The sequence below is a fragment of the Actinia tenebrosa genome, unplaced genomic scaffold, assembly GCF_029948245.1.
Source record: "Actinia tenebrosa isolate PJP-AT-01 unplaced genomic scaffold, QUT_ActTen_1.0 PGA_scaffold3__52_contigs__length_22856419, whole genome shotgun sequence".
Classification (NCBI taxonomy): domain Eukaryota; kingdom Metazoa; phylum Cnidaria; class Anthozoa; order Actiniaria; family Actiniidae; genus Actinia; species Actinia tenebrosa.
The window spans coordinates 9587189-9610911 of NW_028292580.1; the positions used below are offsets into that span (position 1 = coordinate 9587189).

The 23723-nt window shown below is 38.3% G+C and overlaps 3 protein-coding genes across 3 annotated transcripts; all 3 read left to right on the forward strand.

The window, feature by feature from the left end:
- The first annotated feature begins 33 nt into the window (after nucleotides 1–33).
- Nucleotides 34–8453, forward strand: LOC116305179 (ankyrin repeat domain-containing protein 16). Its single transcript, XM_031715036.2, has 7 exons — nucleotides 34–559; nucleotides 1829–1951; nucleotides 2964–3073; nucleotides 3749–3900; nucleotides 5455–5616; nucleotides 7180–7258; nucleotides 8291–8453. Exons 1-7 carry the CDS (start codon nucleotides 240–242, stop codon nucleotides 8437–8439), a joined length of 1095 nt encoding a protein of 364 aa, XP_031570896.2. The 5' UTR covers nucleotides 34–239; the 3' UTR covers nucleotides 8440–8453.
- Nucleotides 8454–18298: 9845 nt separating this feature from the next.
- LOC116305180 (uncharacterized) lies at nucleotides 18299–18826 on the forward strand. Its single transcript, XM_089035881.1, has one exon. It carries the CDS (start codon nucleotides 18299–18301, stop codon nucleotides 18824–18826), a length of 528 nt encoding a protein of 175 aa, XP_088892007.1.
- Nucleotides 18827–19000: 174 nt separating this feature from the next.
- LOC116304964 (uncharacterized protein K02A2.6) lies at nucleotides 19001–20758 on the forward strand. The gene has a single exon (XM_031714771.2). The coding sequence runs from the start codon at nucleotides 19001–19003 to the stop codon at nucleotides 20756–20758; it is 1758 nt and encodes a 585-aa protein (XP_031570631.2).
- Nucleotides 20759–23723: the final 2965 nt, after the last annotated feature.

Below are 23723 nucleotides of genomic sequence, written 5' to 3' on the forward strand. Positions count from 1 at the left end.
GGAAACCCGCGGGATTTGAATGGATAACATGGCGGCTGTCTGACACGGTGATCTTTTGCTCTCTAAAACTAAGCTAGCGCGCACCCTTCTATTGTATTGTTATTCAAAATCAGAAAACTGGAATTATTTAGAAATGCTAAGTTTATGCGTTTCTTATGTAGAGGTTTGGATTTAAATTTTTTAAGATATATTCGACAACATTGAAGATGTCTATCTAGTCGAACACCTCCTACAAGATAATGGACTATCCAAAGCCGTTAAAGCTAATACAAGATGGAAATATAGACGAGTTTGTAGAGTTGATCAATACCAGTGCTGATCCAAGATGTATTATTAACGTAAAACACGAAAGATCGGGAGATAATGCGGCTATTGTTGGTGCGAGACATGGCCGACTCCAAGTATTGGAAATATTACATAGGAATGGAATGGACTTTGAATTGTGGAATTGTGATGGTAAAAGAGCGATACATGAAGCTGCCTACGGAGCTCACCTGGACTGTGTAAAGTTCTTGATTAATATAGGTGTTGAGTTTGACTGCCTGAAGAGAGCAGATTGGTATGTAAGTAGATTTGTATTCAGTGTGGAATCAGGGGGGGGGGTACTCCCACATATTGACTATACAGGGATGATCCGCTGAACAGGGTATGGTTTTTTGAGCTTCTTGTCATAAACAGGGTATGCAATTTCACTCAATTTCCAAGTTCTTCCTGAGTTTCCTGTCATATTAAGGGATTCTACTTTCGTATTGACCAAAACTGGTTATAACTGGACCGAAACTGGTAAAAAAAAAAAATACTTGAGCTGACATGATAATTGAAACAGGAACGCAGTGCAATAAATTATATCTTGTGTCATATGCAGGGTCTACAAATTTGAGTTTTTTATCATAAACAGGGTACATGTACCCCTTTCAGAATCCCAGTGGAACACCCCTACCCAAATCCTGGTGGAGTATCTCCCCCCCCTCCCTGGTGTGGATACTGTGAGACCACTCATTAAAACAGCTTTTTTCCATGTTCCGTTTGATAGTAATAAAATGCATGCTTAGGAAGTGCCATAAGCACCCACTCATGTTTCTATTTACATTTCTTTGTTGCTTATATCTTTTATTACTGAATGGATAATGGGAAAAAAAACTGTGTTATTCATTAATTGGTCAACCTTACATGTATAAGTGTACAAGTTGGAGCGTTGATCGGCACAGTGAATTCCATAATTATATACTTGGCAATTTTCCAAGAACACAACACCCAAACCCCTCCCCTCCCCCTCCCACCAAAAAAGAGAGAAAATACTGCTAAAAGAATAAAAAACAAGTGTGCATGCATGCTCTGTGCAATTGAGTATATTTGGGTGCTTCTATTTACAGAAAACAAGTTTTCTTTCATGATTAGTCAGGTGATGGTACAGGAAATCACATAATCTCGAGTACAATTCGGAATTTATAGGTTCAAAAAGGCCTGACCAATTTTGGAAACTTTCAAAACATCACAAGTATCCATAGATTCCGAATTTACGAGAAGATTGTGCAATTTTTTGTTTATAAACGCTCAAAAAATTTGAGCAGCTCAATTGGGACTCTACAGAGTACAATTTGGGGTTTAATTGTTCTCCTCTAATCCATTCAGAATCGACTATTTTTGTTGAGTGTTAATTATAAGAAATAGAATAACCAATATTTTGGAATACAATATACAAGTTATTGTATGTAATAGAAAGTGAGATTTATAACCAAAGTTATTTCATAATATCCTTATAATCAATTTAAATCAAGAATCAGATTTTTATGATATTGACTGAGGTTTTCAATTTTGTTCATTTAAGGACTCCACTCATGCTTGCTTGTACAAAACCTAACATTGATGTCATTGACGTGCTTGTCACAGCTGGAGCCAGTTTGGTACAATGCAACAAGGATGGCTGGGACAGTTTCCATGTTGCAGCAAGGTACTGTACTACTACTACCACGCCACGTCAGTAAAGTTATAAGAGCCTTTTTAGACATTTCACCAAATGCGGCTGAATGCACATATACTAAACGTAAAGCATCAATCCATTTGAATACATACTTATTTGGATATGAATAAATGTGATCTCAAAGTGCCATGTCGTACATTTTATTAGATGACTAAACGATAACAAAAGGTTATATCATTAATTATACAATAAATCATGCGTACTTATTGACTGAGTGGGAGGGCCGGATGGGAAAATATTTGGCTTGAGGTCATGCTGTATGGGTCAAGCTCAGCAAGTGATAAGCATAGCGAGGTGGGCTGGTCTGGTTTTTCTGGCCCACTCATCAACCCTCAGTCTGGCCCCCATTATGTGACTTTTTCCAAAGGTTTTATTAGAGTGCATGAGAAGGGCTGTACAGGTCAAATATAAATGATAATTTGAATTATAGGCACCTTAGAGCCTTTGAATGCTATCTTCTAATGCGTAGTTCCAGAAATTAATTGCCCCCCCTCCCCTCCCCCCCCCCATCCCAGAGGAATTTGGAATCATAATTTTTGGAACTACGCATTGTATGTTTTGTTTTGTGTTTCACTAAATTTTCCAAGATAAAAGTGAATATTCCCCCCCAAAAATAAAACAAAGTTAAAATTTTATGCAAATGAACATAATTTTATATCAGGGGCCGATTGTACAAAGGTCGATAAAATTATAGAGTTTGTGTAGAAGAAAATTGGAATTTACAGGGGTAGGGTGGTTGTTAAAAAATTCCTCCCTTGGGAGGGGGGGGGGGTGGTGGGGGATATGGATAATTTCTGGAACTTCACAATTAGGAAAAAAAGCTACTGGTTAGTAACATGCACATTTGACTGGTATATATTTATGTGAATTTTTTTTCTTCAAGCAAATTTTTATAAAATTCTTATTCAATTTTATGTCCTCAAATTTTAATATATATTTTTTCAATTTGTTTAAACATATTATTTTTTAAAATTTCTTTTAGAGAAGGGCATGTTAATATTTTAGAATACTTACTAAAGAAGCTGAAGGAATCTGGATCCTGGTCAAGTAAGAGATATAGCAAAAATGGACGTACTCCTCTACACACAGCAGGTATGATTGACTGAGACTATGTATTCATGTAGGGAGGGCGGCTGGCTCATTATCTAGAGATTCATTATTGGGAAGCAATGGTGGCATGCATTGGTATAGCACTGCTTCTCACCAATGTGACCCAGGTTCGAGCCCTAGCTGGTGGACTAAAGCTGTTGGGCTGGGGGGCTATAGCCCCCCCAGTTTACTTTTTCCCATACAATAGTTTCATATTTTCCAATCTTAGCCCTTCCACTTCTTAGGGTGGTTGGCGGTCCTTGAGTGGAGGTCCAAGAAATCTTATTCATGTCAGCTAATACTCCAGCTTTGGATTCTCTGTTGTACAATGCTACCCCTGAAACAAAGGAATACAGCATTAATCTGGAACTTGAAAAAATCTATTCCTACCAACCCCATTATGTTCTCGTCACTTTAAGGAGAGGGCATTAGACAATATTATGTGCATCTAGGATTTTGAGTAGGGGGCAGTAATGAAACTAATAATAAGTGAAGATTCATTATTTTTAGGAATGAACAATATTTAATGCTTAATATATCAACCAGCTAATTCCAAGCTAGACAGGGGGATAATGGGTATTTTGTGACCTAGTTCCCACCAAATACACCACTGACAGTAACATTGGGATAAACAGTATATTACATCTATTTTGTTATTGTATCACAAAACACATCCAGCTCTGCATGGTAAGACTGAAGCAGTGAAGTTTATAGTGGACAACTGTGATTATGAGCCTGATGTCTCTGACAGCTGTGGAGCAACACCATTAATGGATGCTCTACGCAGTGGTCAGATTCCTATTGCTGAATACCTCATAACACACCATCAGGTTTGTACCCACAAAAATTGTGTTTTCTCTACTTTCACATCCCCATGATGCCTTGCATCTTTGGGGGGTAACCAATCAAAACACTGTCCCAAATCGAAAGGTTTCTTAATTGAATTCATACTAAAACAGTAATGATGAAAAGGTAAATTATACACCGTGAAAAGATGAAAAAACTTACTGACGCAGCTCACACTAGTTTTTAGCTAGTTATATCTTTGAATTCATACTATACTTGCTTTTATCTGTACAATACTGATTATCAGTTTATTCCAAGTTATTTTTGCGTGTACAGATCATCAAGAGTTTTGGTCTTACAGAAAATGTATTGACTTACAAAAAAATGTTTAAAATTTACCTTAAACGTCGCTAAGCTTCTATCTTTTTCTGTTTTTTACTTCTTCATTTTATTTTTAGATACCAAACAAGGTATTGTCAACATTGTCTGTTCAGCCTTCAGCAAAAAATAAAAATTAAAAATAAATAAATAAATAAAAAATAAAATAAAATAAATAAATAAATAAATAATAATAATAATAATAATAATGTATATGGCTTATATAGCACTTATAAAAGTCTGTTCTGAAATAAGTGGGTTTTTACCATCTGGTTATCCCCCAAAGACACAAAGTATTATGGGGATGTGAAAGTAGAGAATATGGAAATAACCCCTCTTGAGTCACAGTTATTTTGCTAGTAAAAATACATGTCTTGTGCTCAAATTCATTGTCAAAGTGTTTGGTGTGGCCTAGCTAGGAATTGTAAGGTATCAGAAGGGGATTTGGACCTCCATACCTCGAATTTTGCATGGACTTACAATAACTTTTTTGTGTTCCAAAACTGACAACTCTAAATGAATTTTCAATAACTGCATTTATTTAGCTTCCAGAAAATATATATTTCAATGGCAAAATATTGCAAAGAGCAGCATGTACAGCATATGGTCTGTAGGGAACCAAATCCCCTCCTGATACCTTGAAGCAGATTAGAGATGAAGAAGACAGAGGCCCGGGGAAGAGGGGGGGTACTCTGCCAGAATTTGGGTAGGGGTGTTCCACTGGGATTCTCAAAGGGTTACCCTGTTTATGACAAAAAAAAATCAATTTTGTAGACCCTGTTTATGATAAAAGATATAATTTCTTGCACTGAGTTCCTGTTTCAATTACATGTATCATGTCAGCTTGTGTATTGTTTTTTTTACCACCATAATAAACTAGTTTCGCTCAATGCGAAAGTAGAAACCCTGAATATGACAAGAAACTCAAGAAGAACTTGGACCTTGAGATAAAATTGCATACCCAGTTTATGACAAGAAGCTCAAAAAAACAATACCCTGTTCAGCGGATCATCCCTGTGTAGTCCATATATGGGAGTACCCCCCCCCCTCCCCCGGGGACAGAGGAAGGAAAACCTGAGAACCCATAGAGTTGTTACCATGTTATCAAATAAAAAAAACCCCACTATATCTGAATCAATATTTTGTGCAACACCACATCCTATCTGATCAATGTCTACCACAGGAAGCCCATTCTTAAACTAAATTCTTTCTTATTCAAGGCATCAGTGCATGCATGTGATAAACTTGGTCACCAACCAATTCACTTGGCAGCTCAGACTGGTTGCATTGATTCAATGGATTACCTCATATCAAAACATGATGTTGATCCACAAACCAGAACAGAGAAAACATCCATGACTCCTTTACACTTTGCATCTAAGGTAATTTGTTATGTATGATACAGTGTCCATGGGAGGGGAGGGGAAGGGGGAGGCACTCCCAGAAAAAGAAGGGAGGGGATCGTTGCATCTTTTAAGGGTTAAAATTGTAAATCACTTCCTCTTTTTCGGTAGAAAAAAGAAAATCTGTTGGTTTGTAGCATGTGTGGTATATTTTAGGGCTACTCGATTGTCATAAATATTTTATTTTGTGTTCCGAAGTATTTTTTAAAAGTTAAATTAAACCAAGACCACACCCAAAGAGTATCTTTTAGGGGTTAAGGTTACTGGAGACCTTCAGGGGTATGTTTCGTTTAAGACTATCCCTTTGCAACACTTTAAACAAAACCCCATGAAACTATATATCGTTTTAAAGATCATATAATACAGATTCAGAAAATAATATTATTTGAAAGCGATTTTTAAATTTGAAACAATGCCGGAGCCTTAAACACAAAATCGTCGTGTTTCTTGATTACAGACCCATTTATACAGTGTTAGCCTTGAATCAGTGTCTAAATATTAACAAATACCAACGGTAAAGAAAAGAATGCACAACTTCAAAAATACAATCACATTGAAATTCCACGCACCTTCACTGGAACACATGCATATTCAAAATAATTCTTTACACAATCGAGGCTAACCCTGTACAACAGAGAATGCGAAACTGAAGTATTTGCTGTCACGATGAAGACAGCACAAAGTGAATAGTCAGCCAATCAACGCGCGCTATATGTTTCAAACATCTTTCGATTTCAAATTTTTTTCCCTGTGTATTGAATGCTTTCTTTCACAGGTAGCATATGCTAGGTTTCTGTAGTGTCATGTTATAAGGAAATGTATGGCGATGCTTAAAAAGCTCAATAAAATCGTGAAAATGTTGAATAAAGTAAAGAAATCTTCGCTGAACTTTGAAAAGTAGTACCTCTTTCGCCCTGTGTACTAAGATGTTGGATTTAATCAGTTTTAACGTTTTTTTCCTCCACTGGTAAATCCAAAATCTAAGTACACATGGTGAAAGAGATACTACTTTTCTAAGGTCAGCTAAGATTTCTTTACTTTATTTAACATTTTCACGATTTTATTTAACTTTGTAAGTAAAATACTAGACAAATATGAAATAATAGTACAATAGAAGGTTGAAGTGCCTCTATTTCGCTGAAGTGGTCGCCTGCTTTGTGGTTCTGCAGCTTAAGGTCCTACTACCTCACTCTGAAACGGAGTGACGTAAAAGAACCACTGAGGACGTATAGAAACCCTGGCAGTAATAAACCTCAGTGTCTGGCCTTTACTAATAATTTTTTAATAGGCTGATTGTGAGATGGGTACGGAAGATCTTACGTATTTGGAAAGTGTTGCAGTGTACATACCTCGAAGGGGACCCTGAGTCCTATTGTGCAGCACTAGCCCGCATGCAAAATCTCGAATAACTATAACTAGCGCCAGTCAAGAACTGATACGTATCGACTGACTATTTTCGATTGACGGCAATGTGAAAAAACGAATTTCAGCGTCTAGCTTTTAACTACCGAGTTCGTAGTAACAACATGTGTTTTTTGATAGGAGGGCCATTCACATGTCATAAAGTATCTAGCGGGTTTAGGAGTTGACGTCAATGCACAGGATCATCAAAAACGAACAGGTACAACTAGATTAAACATAACTGGTATATAACAGGGAGCCCAATAAGACTGGAAGGTGGAAATAAAATGGGAGGGGGGGGGGGGGAGGGATCGGTAATACGAACAACTGAAAAATGCACTAGAACATTTTTTTCGTGCGCACTTGTGTTTTTGTTAGACAGTGTTTTTCATATCATTCGAGACCAATAGACCTTATTCGTAGTGTGACAATCTTTTCCCAATTCAGCGTGACAAACCTCCAAGGGATTTATTTTCTTTTGTTTTTACTCTTCGAAAAAGTCATGAGTATCCCAAAGGATACGAAAGGAATAACGATGATATCCCGACGAGCTTCAAAACAACAGCTCTTCATTCCTCCAGAGGTTTGTCACGCTGAATTGGGAAAACATTGTCACTACACAAACAAGGTCTATTGTAAGGGGGAGGGGCACATTTCCGGTATGCAACTTTGTAACTAGATGTAAGTGTTATCCTCGTGTGCGTAAATCGGAGTGAAGCAAAAGTAAACAAAATTGTTCTCAATCTCTCGAGTCTTTATTTGCTATATAAAGGAAACCGGACCACCGGCCGAGTAACAGGTCGAGGTATTAAAGCGTCAATAACTTTTGCCCAGACATTGATTATTCCAGATGTCAACAAAACCGAATTCAATAAACGTTTTATTATACATTGTTCAAATAGATAATAACTGATAATACAAAGATATAAACTTTATAATAAACTTTTTTTTTTAAGTTTCAAAATAATACATCGAAAAAAAAACTAAAGCTAAGCGCCATCCGCTGACCTATGCAGACTCGTTTTTTAGATAACTACCTGCAAATAACTATTGACCGCTGAAAAATCGCTGGCGCATGCAGATAGCTAGAATTATATGTAGGTTCTCGACCAATGAGAATTCAGATAGTGAGTGCAATGTATAGTTATTGTTGATTACATCATAGTAAGTTCGTGTACTCAAGATACACCACAAGATCTTCACCATATTGGGACAAGTTTTTCTTTATGACTGCATACATTTTTTCTTTCAGCTCTTCATCTTGCATCGGCAGCGGGACACCTTGAAAGTGTTAGTCTTCTTTTAGTAGATATAAAGGCTGATGCTTCAATACTTGATACGAACGGCAAGACTGCGCTGGACCTCGCTATAAAACCATCTGTAATGAAACTTTTAAAATAAAAAATTATTATTCATGTTTTGAGTTTAGCTCTGGTCATGACGGGAATACCCCCGCTTCTCGGCCTCGATTGTGTACACAGATGTGGTTTTCTTTTATTAGTTTCCATTGTATAGTAAGGAATGTACGTATTATGGAACAATACGAGTTGATTAAAATGCCACGGGTTTTGGTTGAAGAGCTGAATATTATAACACACAACCGAGACTGAGCAAACGGAACTCCAAACTGGAGTATTTTCTCTTTTTTTCCCCTTTGGGAGGAGGGGTGTAGGAAGAGGAGGTTTTTTGAAAGATTATAATTATAATTTTCTGTTGATTTGATAGATTTTCTTTGACTACAACTTACGTTTTTGCTCCTCGTATCTTGGCCCCGAAATTAAATTTTTTACAACATCTCACGTAAATAGCACGTTCTATAATAAGCCTTTTCATAGTTTAAGAATCGATTCCACTGTGCATGCGATTTTATCCCGAATTTCTCACCTTTTGTCTAAACCTTTTGTTCTTAATTAAACAAAAGAAGGTGAGAAATTCGGGATAAAATCGCATGCGCAGTGGAATCGATTCTTAAACTATGAAAAGGCTTATTGGTCGACAGCTTTGTTCAATGAGAGGACAGACTATTAGATGACGTAATGTTTTTCAAAGCGAGACCTTAGCTTTAGAATTTACTTTTGAACATTTCGAAACGTTTACCTATGTTTGCACAAAAACAGTCTGACTGAGATTATCAGGCGTGTTTTTGCACTGCATTGACAGCTTCAAAGGGAAGGATTAACGATCAAAATTAGGAAAATAAAGTTATTTCATCTTCCTTCTTTACGACAACTTTGGTGCAAGTTTTTGAGTCTAAAGTGTCATTCAACTCGATCCAAAATGTTAATTTCTTCTTAAAACGAAGTGGAAATCATTGAGGTCAAAACTTTTAAAAACGCTTCATGTTAGATCGGTGTACCAAATTATTTTTTCCGTCTTTGCAAAAGCCGTTGCAAAAGCCATTTAGTTGCAGGTGTCAAGTTTTAACCAATAGGTCTTTGTCTTAATCTCTTTGTTTTTTATTTGATTTGTTGAAGTGTCTTCCAAGATCGTTTTTTTGTGAAAAAAAGACAGCCTAATTTCTTAATCTATCCCTCACAAAAATAAACAAAGAAAATCCCCTATCTTATTTTCTATAGTCTGTCCTCTAAAGGTCTCGAACAATCTTAGCTAGAGCAATATGAAAACGCGTGAAAAAGTGATAATAGATTGAGGCTGCTTATAGTCTTATTTTATAGCTCTTAAAATGTCTATGCTCATGCGTCGTTTCGCTTTTTATTTAGTAGGATGTTGTAAAAAAAAAAATCGCACATAGATTTCTATTGTCTGTCCTCTTATTGAATATAGATGACGTCTTAAAATGTTCAAAACTTTACATTGGAGCCAGGAGCGCTCGTGGTTCCACTTGAGTTTTGAACATTTTAATACGTCATCTATGATCAATAAGAGGACAGACAATGGAAATCTATGTGCGATTTTTTTTAAATTCATGCGGGATGCCTGTGGATATGGTGGGAAACTCAAAATAGGAAACGCGTATGCTCTCTATATAGACGCCTGCTGTCCTTCGGAATGCAGCTCAAATTGGAAGAAATAACAATAGGTTTCCAATTCTCATGCTTGTGATGGAAATAATTTTGTTTTGTCATCTAAATCACACGTCACATGCAAGAGGTATATAGGTTGCTATCAATAGACGTCAATTCCTGTAATAGCTGCGTTTTTAATGCCCTGTAGGATTTTGGAGGTTGTTTTGATCTTTTGTTTTCTGGTTTCATGTCGTAGAAATAGTCAAATACAATAGTTTGGGAACTTATTTTGACATGTTTCGACTTAACATCCGCTAGTTGCCCCTCAGTCAACCGCTTGTTTGCCCCCCAGGCAACTCCAAAAAGTCAAGTGATTGATAGTAAGCAATTCGCGGTAAAATGGCAAATTGCTCCCCTCCCCCATCTGCCCTGTGGTCAAGACCTCGCTACGCCACTGTTTGCGAGGCAATCTCGTACCCAGAGCCCACGTTCCTCATGGTCAGCACCGAGAAACGAGATGCTGTGGTTGTAACCGATTTTCAGTTGGCTTCCGGTCCGTGAATTTCGGACCGGAAGTTTCAACTGCGCATGCCTTAATCAAAGGTAAGCTGATGTTTGGGTTACCTTTGATCTTCAGGGATTCAAATTGCTTCGGACAAACGGTTTTCAATTATTGACCTTTTAGCTTGAATATAGTAGTTAAATTATTTATCCTTTGCCTTCTTAAAGTTTATTTAGTAAATTTTTCCCCCGGGTACTAATTGCTTGTGCTATTTTGTGAGTTTTTAACACGTTTTTTTAGTTCAATCACGACAAATGGAAGAGCGATCGGCCGCGAGCTCGACTCGCACTAAAACCTCGTGAAAATTTGCTCAAATTCCAGTGTCCTTCTCATTTACTTCGGGTATGTGAAAGATTGATTATCGTACCACATTCTAGCAAAATTTGAATTCGACCCAAGCCAATTTAGTCTGTTAGCCATTTTATTTGCAGAACGACTCTTTCTATTGTTTTTCTCCGAATCAATAGGAATGCTCAAAAAATCGGTTGCAACCAGAGCCTCTCTTTTGTCGGTGCTGACCATGAGAACGTGAGCTCTGGGAACGAGATTGTTTGCGACGTTAAAAGCTTTACAGCAATTAGGATAAACTGATAAAAATAATGATATGCTGGTACCAACATTTACTCATCAGTATGAATGGGTAAAATGGGAACTGGGAATTGCCTATTTTGCACTGGGAGAAATGATATTCAAGTAACTTGGAGTGAGGAAAAAAACAATTTGGGTATAGGAAAAAGGTTTTTTCGGATATGAAGGAAAGTAGGATTTGTAAAAAGATTAGAAAATAGGATTGAAACCACTCCCCTTCAGGGCCCGACTAGCTTCCTTTGCGGACGTTATTTGTGTCGGTCTCTTATCCCTCCCCCGTTAGTTGGGGAGGGATAAGAGACCGACACAAATAACGTCTGCAATGGAGGCTAGGGCCCGACAGTCGCGACAGGGAAATTCGTTAACAATGACAACAACAACTATAATAATTATATTAGTTTATTTCGCCACATTTGCAAGGTAAATTGAATAAAAGTGGGGGTCAAAAATAAATATCAACATAAGCACAATAGTAGCATTTATTATATAATTACCAATGAAATATCTATTTTTCTCTATTTCGAAAAATTGATATCTTCACACGTGAAAATAACATGTTATTTTCACGTGTGAAAATACCACCATTGTGATGGCTATTCAAAAATACACGGAATGAATTGCCTGAAAAAGCCAAAACATACTTTCATTGATAATTATATAATAAACAGAATATTACATGGGCGCTTGGAGATAAGAAATTTATCTTCTCGTGTTGAAAATCTCTCACTCGTTCGCTGCGCTCACTTGTGAGAGATCTTTTCAACACTCGAAGATAAATTTCGTATCTCCGCGCGCCCATGTAATATCCTCTATACATTAATGGGGTAAACTGGTCAAAGAATACCTTGTTCACCTGTGGTAAACCGGTCATAAAATACCTTTATTTTCGTCCTGATTCCTTCCCTACAAAATGTCCTGACCCCTCCCCTACAAAATGGAAGAGTTGCGCAATTTTAAACAAGAGTCTTCCGGTCCTTAGGGTTCCAGTTCCAGTCAATTAGGACTTCCGGTGAAGCACTCCCCACCCGCTTCCCACCATACCCATATACTCCTTTGCGCGGGATATTCTCACATGTGAATCGCAGGCGATTCAATGGTTAGTTAGGGTGATTCGATAATTAGTGGAGTAGGGTTCAAAGAAGCCAAAAAGAAATGGTGTTCTTAACGTAATGGGGCTTGGGAGTGAAGGACATGTTGACGTGTATTGCTTGTGTGTAGCACTACATTCTGGAATCGAACCAGAGCCTCATTACTTCTGATGACCATCTGTAATTTGTGTGCTGCAAGTGCGTGTGTTAAACGTAATGTGGATTGAGTATCACAGGAAAAACTATGAAATTTCATTTCGACAAATTGGGAAAATGTTTTTGAGAACATTTCCTTATAATGGGATATTATTGGGAAACCACAGAATACAATATTGGGAATCTATTGGAACTTTTGAAGCTGTTTTTCTATATACAATTCTTTCCCAACTTTCTCAACAAATTGTCCCAAATGAATCCCATCATAATTATTGGTAATAATTTGAGATTACATTTCCAATGAAATCCCATGCTAGGGAATTGTTTGGAAATATTTCCCAACTGAATCCCAAAAATGGGAATTAATCATGAACCACAATCTTGTTCCTAAAAAAATCCCATACTTGGGAATGGTTTGAAACATTTCCCAACTGAATCCCAAAAATGAGAATTGAACTGCAATCTTGTTTCCCAAAAAAATCCCATGGTTGTTTGGAAATATTTTCCAACTGAATTTTAGATAGTTACCCTTCGTTATTCCCTATAAGTGAGATACTAAGTGAGACATTATAGTCATTTAAGAATACTGTGACTGTTACAAGTCAGTTATGGAGTAGCTCCTTGCCACTGTGAAGAGCTTTTCGAACTGCCATCAGCAATCCCGATTAATGAATACCATGGGACAACTTTTCTTGCACATTTTCCAGTTGTTTCTGTAACATAAATGTTTGGCATTCTTGTACTTTCCACGAAGAAAAACACATCCACAGTTTCATTTGTGTGTTGACATTGTGGGCATGACCATACCAAATATCATTAGCCTCTACACCTTGAATGAGTAGCATATCCCCCTTATCTGGAAAGACTGGTACAACAACATCAAATGGAAGCTGCTCTTGATGCCTCTGATAGTCAACAACACTAGATAATTCTTCTTCACATTCATACAGGATGACTTTTCTTAGGATGCTATTGACATCACAAAAGGTTGGTTCTCTTAGTGGGCTGCTCTGAACCTTTGAAAACCCACTCCAGAAATTTCTTATTTGGTGTTCAAAAGATTGGATGGATTTTTTATCAAGGTATGTTTCCTAGATTCACCAACTACCGTTTAAAACAGTTTTCTTTTTGTCTTTGTTAAATCCAATCGAGTAATTCGAATTTATTGGCGGGGACAGATTTTCGGCAAAAACGCGCGGAAAGTTGAAAAATCACACCTTTTTGACGCCTTATATCTCCATAACCAATACAGGGACCCCCTTCTTTTTTTTTTCATTATTTGAAAGCCCTAACAATAGACTTCCAATGACAGAATTTAAAAAAAAATTCATAGAAGAATTTTGAAGATCCGGTACTACCTTAAAGATTAGCCATAACAAGCCAGCAAGACCAACACCTGCCTTTGGAACTTTTGCCATTTCTTTATTGCAGTTTCTGGACCCCAAAGTTTCAGTGTGCTATGGCTGTAAAGAATCCCTCAAACCAGAGGGCAAAGTTCCATCACCACCACTCGACTTGACAATTGTATCTCGAGTAAGGAGAGATTACATCAAAGATGGTGTTTCGAAAACTTCTCCCGATCTCTTAAATGTATATTACCATTTAAATCCGAATTGCGTATCACAGAAACATAACTTTTTTATTCCGTCACTGGTGCAGGTACCACCAGATTTGCTTCCATTTTTAGATACTGGTCATGTCAATTTTTTATATGAAAAACTGAATGTAAAAGTTGAACTGAAGCAAACACGAAATCAATCAATCAATCAAACCGTGTAACCAAAGAATAGAAAAAAAAAAGAAAGATGACAATTTTGTACTATCAATTTTTTCCCCTGTTATTCGTGTGTGATATAGTTTCATAAATCCCTGAAATAGATGTTAGTAAAGTTAGTACTACACACTTGAATTATGTCAATAGTGACCAGTTGGCGGATTTTTGTTTTTATGTCGACCACTCTATTCACATACGTGTCGCGTGCAATTAGCGTGACCTGTATTACCCAAATACTTAGGCTGCATAAATTGCACAATCTTTAGTTACAGAGACCTTTCTTCCGAAGTTGGTCACTTAATTCATTTTCTCTGGAATCATTCTGTAAACCTAATACTTAGTAGTCCAGTAAAGGCATTTTTCGAGCGACATACCTCTTTAGGCGCGATAATGGAACTGTCATTCCATCAGGTCGGGTTCAAATAACGATAAACAGCTGTCAGTCAGCCTTGAAATCACTATTAACAATGCTGCCTTGTCACGAACAATACTAAAATTAAATCTCAAAAGAAAAAAAATTATAAAAGTTTAATAAAAAACATCGGTCCGGGTTTTACAGATTTTGGGTCCGGGTTTTACGGATTTCGGGTCCGGGTCCGGGTCCGGGTCCGGGTCCGGGTCCGGGTCCGGGTCCGGGTCCGGGTCCGGGTCCGGGTCAGTTTTTGCGTATCAAAGGGCATGGGGTAAAACATGGAGTGGACACTTGGTCTCTTGGACCCTGGACTCTTGGACTATTCTTTGGACCCATGTTTGAACCATTATATTTCTCATAACTATTGGTCATCATATTCATTAGTCTTTTTCTTTTTTTTTTTGAAATCACTTGTAAGGTTTTTATTTTGCTGCCATATGATGGCCGCGTTCAAATCAATTTATTTGCCTGCATACTGAGCTTGCTTTTATCTCCCATGTAAAATGATACTTAACTTGACGACAGATTTGTAAAGTAACTCTAGCTGAAAAAACAGATATAATGGGCATAAAAATGTTGAGGGGTTTTTGTCTTTTTTTGTCCTATGACATTCAACATCGTAACAGAAGAGCGCGGTAAGAATGTATGGCCAGACTGACCGTTTGCCAGTGTATGTGGTAGGTAATTAGTTTTGCTAGATGTTAGGGTTTGGATAATAAGATAACAAGGTGACGACAAGCGCGATACTGGGAATATTGAAGGGTCGTACAAAGGGATCTCAACGTATAGGCTGTCTTTATACTTTGTATTGCATGCACGTGACTTGAGAAAGAGCGAGTTGTGTGATATGAGAGTAAAAGAATAACAAAGTTGTATAAACTACCTTCTCTGACGTTGATTAATACAGGTAAAAACGAAGTACATATCATATGCTGATGTCGTTTCTGGTAACGGTAAGTAAAACGCAACTATAGGCTTTCACTCAATAGCGTCTATGATACGTTGGGTTATATATTTAAATGGTCAGTCCTAACCAAACATGTGCTCTTTGCTCTATACCCAGAATCTTCTTCTGACGATGGTGATTTAAACATAAGGTGAATGCTACTCTGTGTGGTTCAATTCACTTAGCGCACGTTTCTGGATTGCTGATTGCAGTTTTGTTCACCATTGCAACTTTCTTTTTGGACAAAATTAAAAGCATGGTGTTTACGAAACCTATTTAAAATCATCCCGGGTGTTTCATCTATTCGGAATGCATTTCCCTGATTAGTCCTGCGATGGCATTACAGTCGCTACTATTATTAAATGTAAAAAAAGTTAGAACACCCTTTATTTCATAGGAATCTAATACGTACATTATACTTATAGCGCACTGGCAAGTCCGCCTATCCATCAAAAATACCGCAAGAAGCCGCGGAATGATAAAGATAAAGGTATGAAAACGTTTGTTTACTTCATAGGATAACTTAACCATCTCTTAATCTGACTCACGTGCACAGGTAAGATAAAATCTCAAACTCGGCATGTAGAGGCTTTAGTCTTGATAGTTTTAACTTCTTTGAAAAGATCATTTCTTACTTTTCAGAATTCGCACATTTTTAAACTCCAGTATGCCAATATACAATTTTACTGTATGGTTTTAATATTCATAATAGTTCTTTTCTTTTTTGGTGTATTTTGCACACAAATTCAAATTTACATTTGATATGCTTCGGATTTTAATTAACACTATTTGCATTCCAGCATCACCATCCCCGACAGTCCGGCCAAGGATCTATACGATGAAATAAAGAGGTAATTTACGACAAATACAACAAATTAGCCTCGATCAAGATGCTATAGATTTCTTTCTTTTTATCACTTTTTAATTCATTCTCACTTGTTTATAAAAAATAGTGATGAAGATGACGATAATGATGAAGAAGATGAGGAGATTGAGTTCTTTAAGGAAGAACCCCTTCTGCCAATACACCAAAAGGGACTGACCAGTGGCATTCCATCCAAAAAGGTGGTAGAGATTCTTTTGAATCCTAACGAAGACCGTGTTGCCCGTACTGTCCCAGGTGGAACCAATAGAAACGCCTCATTTGTTATTGACGTAACTTCACAATATGTGGGGCACTTGAAAAATATCTTGGCAGACGACCTTGGAGCATGGCACCCTACTGGCACCAAACAACATTATTTCCAGGGACCCTCGAAAAGGAATCCACCCAAAAAGATCACACAAATGGAGTTTCAGAATTCATCTGGTGGACTAGGATTCCGTTGCCCGAGAAACTTCTACCGCAACAAGTCGTCCCCTGATTTACAAAGAATTGTTATCTATTTAACAGGTTAGTGTATGTGCAGGGCAGCAATTTATTTTTTCCATTCATTTTCTGCCCCCTTCATATAATACCAAAACATGCCCTCTTCCAATTTATGTCATTCCGAAGCTAATATTAATAATCATTTTAGGACCCAATGGTAGCACTCACCCCATGGTTTTTGTGCAATATATATGTGACAATGGCGAGCATGACGTACAGGTCAATGCCCATAGTAATTCCAAGAAATCCAAAGAGTACTACCGTACCTCTCACACCACAATAGAGAGACTTAAAAATATTTCTCAAAATAATACGCCCAAAACAGCTTTTTATCAGAGTATCGAAGAAGTGGGCACCATCTGCGAGATTCATAATGCAGCAAGCCACGCCAGGGATTTGCAGCATAAAGAAAACATAAAGAAGGAGTTAAAGGAAAAACCCACAAATGATTTGTTGGAGTTGATGGAGATGGCCAAAGAAAGCGACAGGGATTCCAAAAAAGCGTTTGTGCGTAAAGTGGAAACATCAAGAGATCCCTTCGTCATGCTTGCTACAAACCAACAGTTGAAATTTTGTACAAACCCGTCTAAATTCAGTGTGCTGGGCGTTGACCCTACTTTCAATTTTGGAAAGCACTATGTTACTCTTACAACCTACCGTCATATTCTGCTGCGTAACAAGCGTGGTGAGCACCCTGTACGAATAGGACCCACACTGGTCCACAACAGGAAGGCAATCGAAAGCTGCTATGAGCTTTCATCTACTATGGTGAAACTAAACAAAAACGTTCAAAAGGTCCTTGTATATGGGACAGACAGTGAAACGGCTTTAGCAGAAGGCTTTGGAAGACCGCTACCTTTTGCACAACATCTCCTTTGTGATATCCATATGAAAGATAACATTCAGTCGAAACCTACCGAGTTAGCTATACGTGGTAAGGCTGCTGAAGAAGTACTAACGGACATTTTTGGTGCCGATCTTAGTAATAACAGAGTTCCAGGCCTTATCGACTCCAAGAGCGAGAAAGAATTTGAGACAAACAAAACTAATCTGAAAAGCAAATGGTCATCACTCCACAACCAAGGAGAGCGTTTCTTCAACTATTTTGAAAAATACGAATCAGATCCCATAATGAAAACAATGATGCCTGAAATACGAGCTATGGCTGGATTAGGTTGGCCTCCAGCTGTTGGGTTCCCTGTGTTATTGTTACTAGCTTGTAACCAAATATAAGTTAGTTGATTGATTACATGCGGACTCAGATAGGGGACGCTTGTCGAATAAAAAGGATACGTTAAAACCAACTTCACATGGTGTCAGGAGCGGGATATAAATTGTAAATTATCTTCGGAACCAGTAAGGAGACAGACAATAATCGAGAGGACCGACACAAGTCCCAATGGCCAGCCAAATCCCTCTACCTGAGAAACTCGAGTCAAAGAGACCGGAAGCGTGGAAAACTTGGATCGAACGTTTTGACTTCTACCGTATCGCTTCAGAGTTACATACTAAAGGAGATGCAGTCCAGGTTAGTACGTTAATTTACGCCATGGGAGGCAACGCTCACGAAATCTCAAAAAACTTTCCTCTTGGTGCAAAAGACGTAACCTACAAGAACATGGTGAAATGCTTCAACGATCATTTCATCGGAAAAACCAACGTTATCTACGAACGAGCTAAATTCAACCGCCGCTGTCAACTAGAAACCGAGTCAGCTATTGACTTCATAGAAGATCTACACAAGTTAGCAGAATCGTGCAATTATGGCGACCTAAAAGATGAGCTTATTAGAGACAGATTAGTTGTTGGAATTCGAAACGATGCTTTGTCCGAGAAACTGATGAGTGACGAATCCTTGACGCTCGATCAAACAATCAAGAAGGTCAAAGAATCGGAATTGATCAAGGAACAACAATATAATATATGACGTAATGTTATATGATCCCAATGTTATCATTACATAATCATAGACACTACTTATTGTACTTGAGTAGTTATAACAGTGGCTTGAAATAAACATCTTGATTCTACACGATCTGAGCGACTACAACATGGTGTCAGAACGTGGTCTATGAGCGAACCATTACTCGTATCAGTTAGAATGGCATCGAGTCTACAATGGGCAGCGCCCAGAGAAATGTCTTTTGAAGGCAACGTCAGCGAGAACTATCGAAAGTTCGAAGAACACTGGAATCTATTCGAGAAAACAGAACTTAAAGGAAAATCCGAAGAGGAGCGATACTCGTATTTTCTGCTCTGCATTGGCGAGAAGGGTCGAGAAGTGTACAAGACACTGGACCTTCCTGACGAAACGACGACTGACGACGAAGGCGAGACAGTTTGGAACAGGACTACAGCGGATATCAAGACGGCGTTCAAGACTTACTGTAACCCGAGAAAGAACATCACTTTTGAAAGACACAAATTCAACACGAGAAACCAAGAACAAGGGGAGACAATTGATCAATACGTGACAGTATTGAGGACTCTTGCTTCACTGTGTGAGTTCAAAGATCTCAAAGACGGACTCATACGCGACCGGATTGTGTGCGGCATATCTGATCAATCCCTGAGGGAACGCTTATTACGCGAAGCAGACCTGAGCTTAGACAAGGCACTCAACATTTGCACAGCATCCGAGCACTCCAGACAACAGCTAAAAACTATCTCAGAGGCCAAGAACGCGAACGTAGACCTCGTCAAACAACGACAACCCAGATACAACGAGCGCCACACCCCCACGCAGACAAGAACGACAGGCGACTCCAAGCAAAAGCCATGCGGTAATTGTGGAATCCTACACAGGCCAAAATCATGTCCTGCCTACGGGAAAGAATGCAACAGTTGCTCAAAGCTCGGACACTTTGCAAAATACTGTCGATCAAGCCAGCAACAGCAACAATTTCAGCAGAAATATCAACCAAGAAATCACCAAACACGTGTACACGAAGTAGAATACGACGTCATTGAGAGTGATTATTCCGACCACGGCGTCGATCAGATTACAATAGACTCTGTCAACGAAAGCATCGATCACAACGAACAGTATGCAGACATTCGCATTGGTAACAAGGACCTGAAGTTAAAACTCGACACCGGAGCAGAAACAAGCGTCTTAACAAAGGAGGATTTCTACAAAGTCGTGCCTCGTAAGCATCGCCGAGAAAAACTACAAACGTCCCACGCAAGACTCACAGCTTTTGGTGGTCACGCAATACCTGTCATAGGACAATGTTCTTTAATGTGTCAATTTAAGAACATCAAACAAATAGTCCAGTTTCAAGTCGTCGAAGCTGGGAAGTCACTTCTAGGATGCGAAGATTGCGAAACCTTACAGCTCATAACATTTAATGTTCATGAAATGGAAAGGAACACTGACTCAAGCAAGCTGATTGGACTCAGCAAGGAAGAAATCCTTAAGGAATACTCAACATGCTTCGAAGGATTAGGCCGGATATCGGAACCTTACCACATCAAGATTGACAGCTCAGTTAGTCCAGTTATACACCCACCAAGAAAACTACCGGCAGCGCTACGCGAAAAAGTGAAAGACGAACTAGAACACATGGAAAGAGCGGGAGTCATCACTAAAGTCAATGAAACAACTCCATGGGTCAACTCGATGGTCGTCAACGAAAAACGTTCCAGAAAGTTAAGAATCTGCATTGACCCCCGTGACCTAAACAAAGCTGTTAAGCGCGAACATTATCAACTCCCAACGCAAGAGGAGATTACCGCGCGTTTATCTGGAGCCAAATTTTTTAGCCATTTGGATGCCCAGTCCGGATTCTGGCAGATTCCTCTAGACGAAGAGAGCTCACTCTTAACAACCTTCAACACACCCTTTGGTCACGACTGAAGTCTATGTGATCGACGGCCTCAAAGAACCTCTACTGGGTCGCCCTGCAATTGACTCGCTCCACTTGGTCGAAAGAGTGAACGAGGTGAAAACCGGAAATGTAAAGGAAGAAATCCAAAAACAATATCCAAAAGTTTATTAGTGTAGTACACTATTTAGTGCTACCCTCATTAAATAAAGTTGTTATTATTATTATTATAGCCAAAAACATCACGCTTCGCCGTTTACAGTGAGAAAGACCTTGACAACCTAGTTGATGAAAGCCAAGCAAAATCAACAAAATATGCCACAGCATACGCTGTACCGGTATTTAAAGGTATTGGTTTCATTCAGAATAACGTTTTTCATGTTTTTTAATTGATAAAACTGGCAATTTTATGGAGAATGTCACAAAATTTGCAATTTTGATTAACATGTTACGCAGTGGGTGACTTGCTGTGAATTCACACGTGCAAATCAAATATTTACAAAAAAAACTTTTCAGCGAATAATCGTGCAATTTGTTTATACTCTTAATTCAGAATGGGCTTCCTCAAAAGGAATTGAAGAAGAAATAGCAAACATGAGCAAAGAGGAGCTCAACTACAACCTAAAAAGTTTCTACGCTGAAACTAGAAATAAGGACGGAGAAAACTATACATATTCAGGAATGGCATAGAGCGCTTCTCAACAACCCACCCCATAAAAAAAGTTTTCATACTGATCACTTGCCACTGATCCTGCCTTCAAGCAGTCAAACCAAATCCTCGATGCTAAACTTAAAAGCATGAAAAAGAAAGGCGAGTCAAATGTTCAACACAAACCTGCCATTGAGCCAGAAGACCTTCGCCGTCTAAAAGAAAGCCAAGCTATAAGTCCAACAACATCCCTCAGGGCCTACTATTCAACGTATGGTTCCATATTACGCTGTACTTCTGTCGCCGTGGTCGAGAGGGGCAGAGAAATAAAAAAAGTCCAGTTTTGCGTTTCTTCCTGAGACAAAAACACGACAGGGAGGGCTAGATGACAGATCTGCAAGCTTTGAAAAGCTTTGAAGAATCTACCAAACCGACCGTCCAAACGATGGATATCATGCTCTCTGCCTGTATGTGGAGAAATTAAATCCCGAATGTGAAGCATTTTTTCAGTTCCCGAAGCGTTTTTGGAATGGTGAACAAGAGAAAGTTTGGTTTGAGCGATGATGCCTTGGTGTAACCAAGCTCGGAGAGATGATGAAAGACCTCAGCAGAGCCGCAAACACTAATCTACACTAACCACTGTGTGAGAGCCACTGCTATCACACTGTCGTCCAATGCTGGCCTGTCCAACCGACATATTATGTCCTTATCTGGAAATAGGAATGAAAATTCCCTCCCTAGTTACAACGCACGGCCATCGTCACAAAAGCTACAACTATGCAGCAATGTCTTGTAATCTGCACTTAACTCAAGCTCCAACCAGCAGTTGATTCCAGGCCAGCTGATGCCTCCAAACCAGCAGATGGTTTTACGCCAGAATCCATGCATAGCCTGTTAACTTTAGTTAACCTTTTACCAATCCATTAATCATTAAGTAACTCGATCCCTTTAGTCAATCAAAGTCAATAACACGTGTTCTTAGTAATATATACAGTATTCATATCAGATATACAACCACGAGGCGTAGCCGAGTGATTGTATATCTGATACAACACGGACACGAATACTGTATATGACTTATCAAACGTCTAGGTTAGTTCCTTTGTGTTTCACTAAAATTTGTCAAACTTAAAGTGAATTTGGCCAAGAAAATCCAACTTCAAGTTTATGCAAATGAACAGTTTTGTATCAGATTTACAACACTCTTCACGGTCGTGATTTCGTTTGTGTTTTCCTCCTAAATTATTAATGAGTTTGATAATAAGTATTAAGTTTGCTACTCGACGCCTACTAGGCATTTCCAACATTTCGAATCAATTCTACCCTTCAATTAGCAATTCTACCTACGTACACCAAAGTAAGTGATTAGTGAATGACCTTATAATGACTTAGCTTAGAATAGTACTCTTATTTTTTACTTTTTTTATGTTTCTAAGATGATTCACATTGTATCCATTGGACCTGTGTTGAACAATACATGTACATGACCTCGATTTTCCGCTTGACAGATCTCATCCTGTCATACTTCAAGAAACTCAAATTCCCTGCTTGGCTAAGACTGCTTATAATTGTTCTGAGCTGTTTAATCTACGCCACAAATCACTGCATCATTCTCCCTCCTATTTTTCTACTACACTCAAAATGCTTGGTATTTTTCGCCTCAGAAGCAAACGTGGTGGTAAAAAGTCTGTCAATAATTATCAATGGTCACCTGCCAACTTACTAGTTAGCAAACCGCCGGCAACACAAGCTAGTAACTTACTTAATTTTTGTCTTCTGAATGCAAGATCTATCAATAACAAATCTCTTCAAATTAAAGACTATGTTATTGATAGAGACATTGATATTTTGGCAATTACTGAAACTTGCTTAAAGTCTAATGATTATAATTGTTACTATATTACTCGTGACATTTGTCCTGCTGGCTATCTGCTCTCACATGAACCTCGTCTTAACCGAACTGGTGGTGGTATTGGTATCTTGTTAAGAAACACTCTAAAAATGAAATCCTAAAGACCTCATCTTTCAAGTCCTTTGAATACATGGAGACAATTGTTCGTTCAAGTACTTGCTTTCAACTAACAATGGTTTAAATTACGTCTTTTTACTGAACTTACCACTTTACTGGAACATATAATTACCTTGCCTGGTAAATTACTTATCACTGGTGACTTCAATTTTCACATTGAAAATCCGACAGATAGTAATGCTAAGCGATTTTTTGATGTGTTAGACTGTTTCAATTTATCTGTTCTTAATAATACAACGCCAACCCATAAAAGCAAGCATGTTCTTGATGTTATCATAACTCGTTCTGATGAAGTGTCTGTAAAATATATCCAAATACA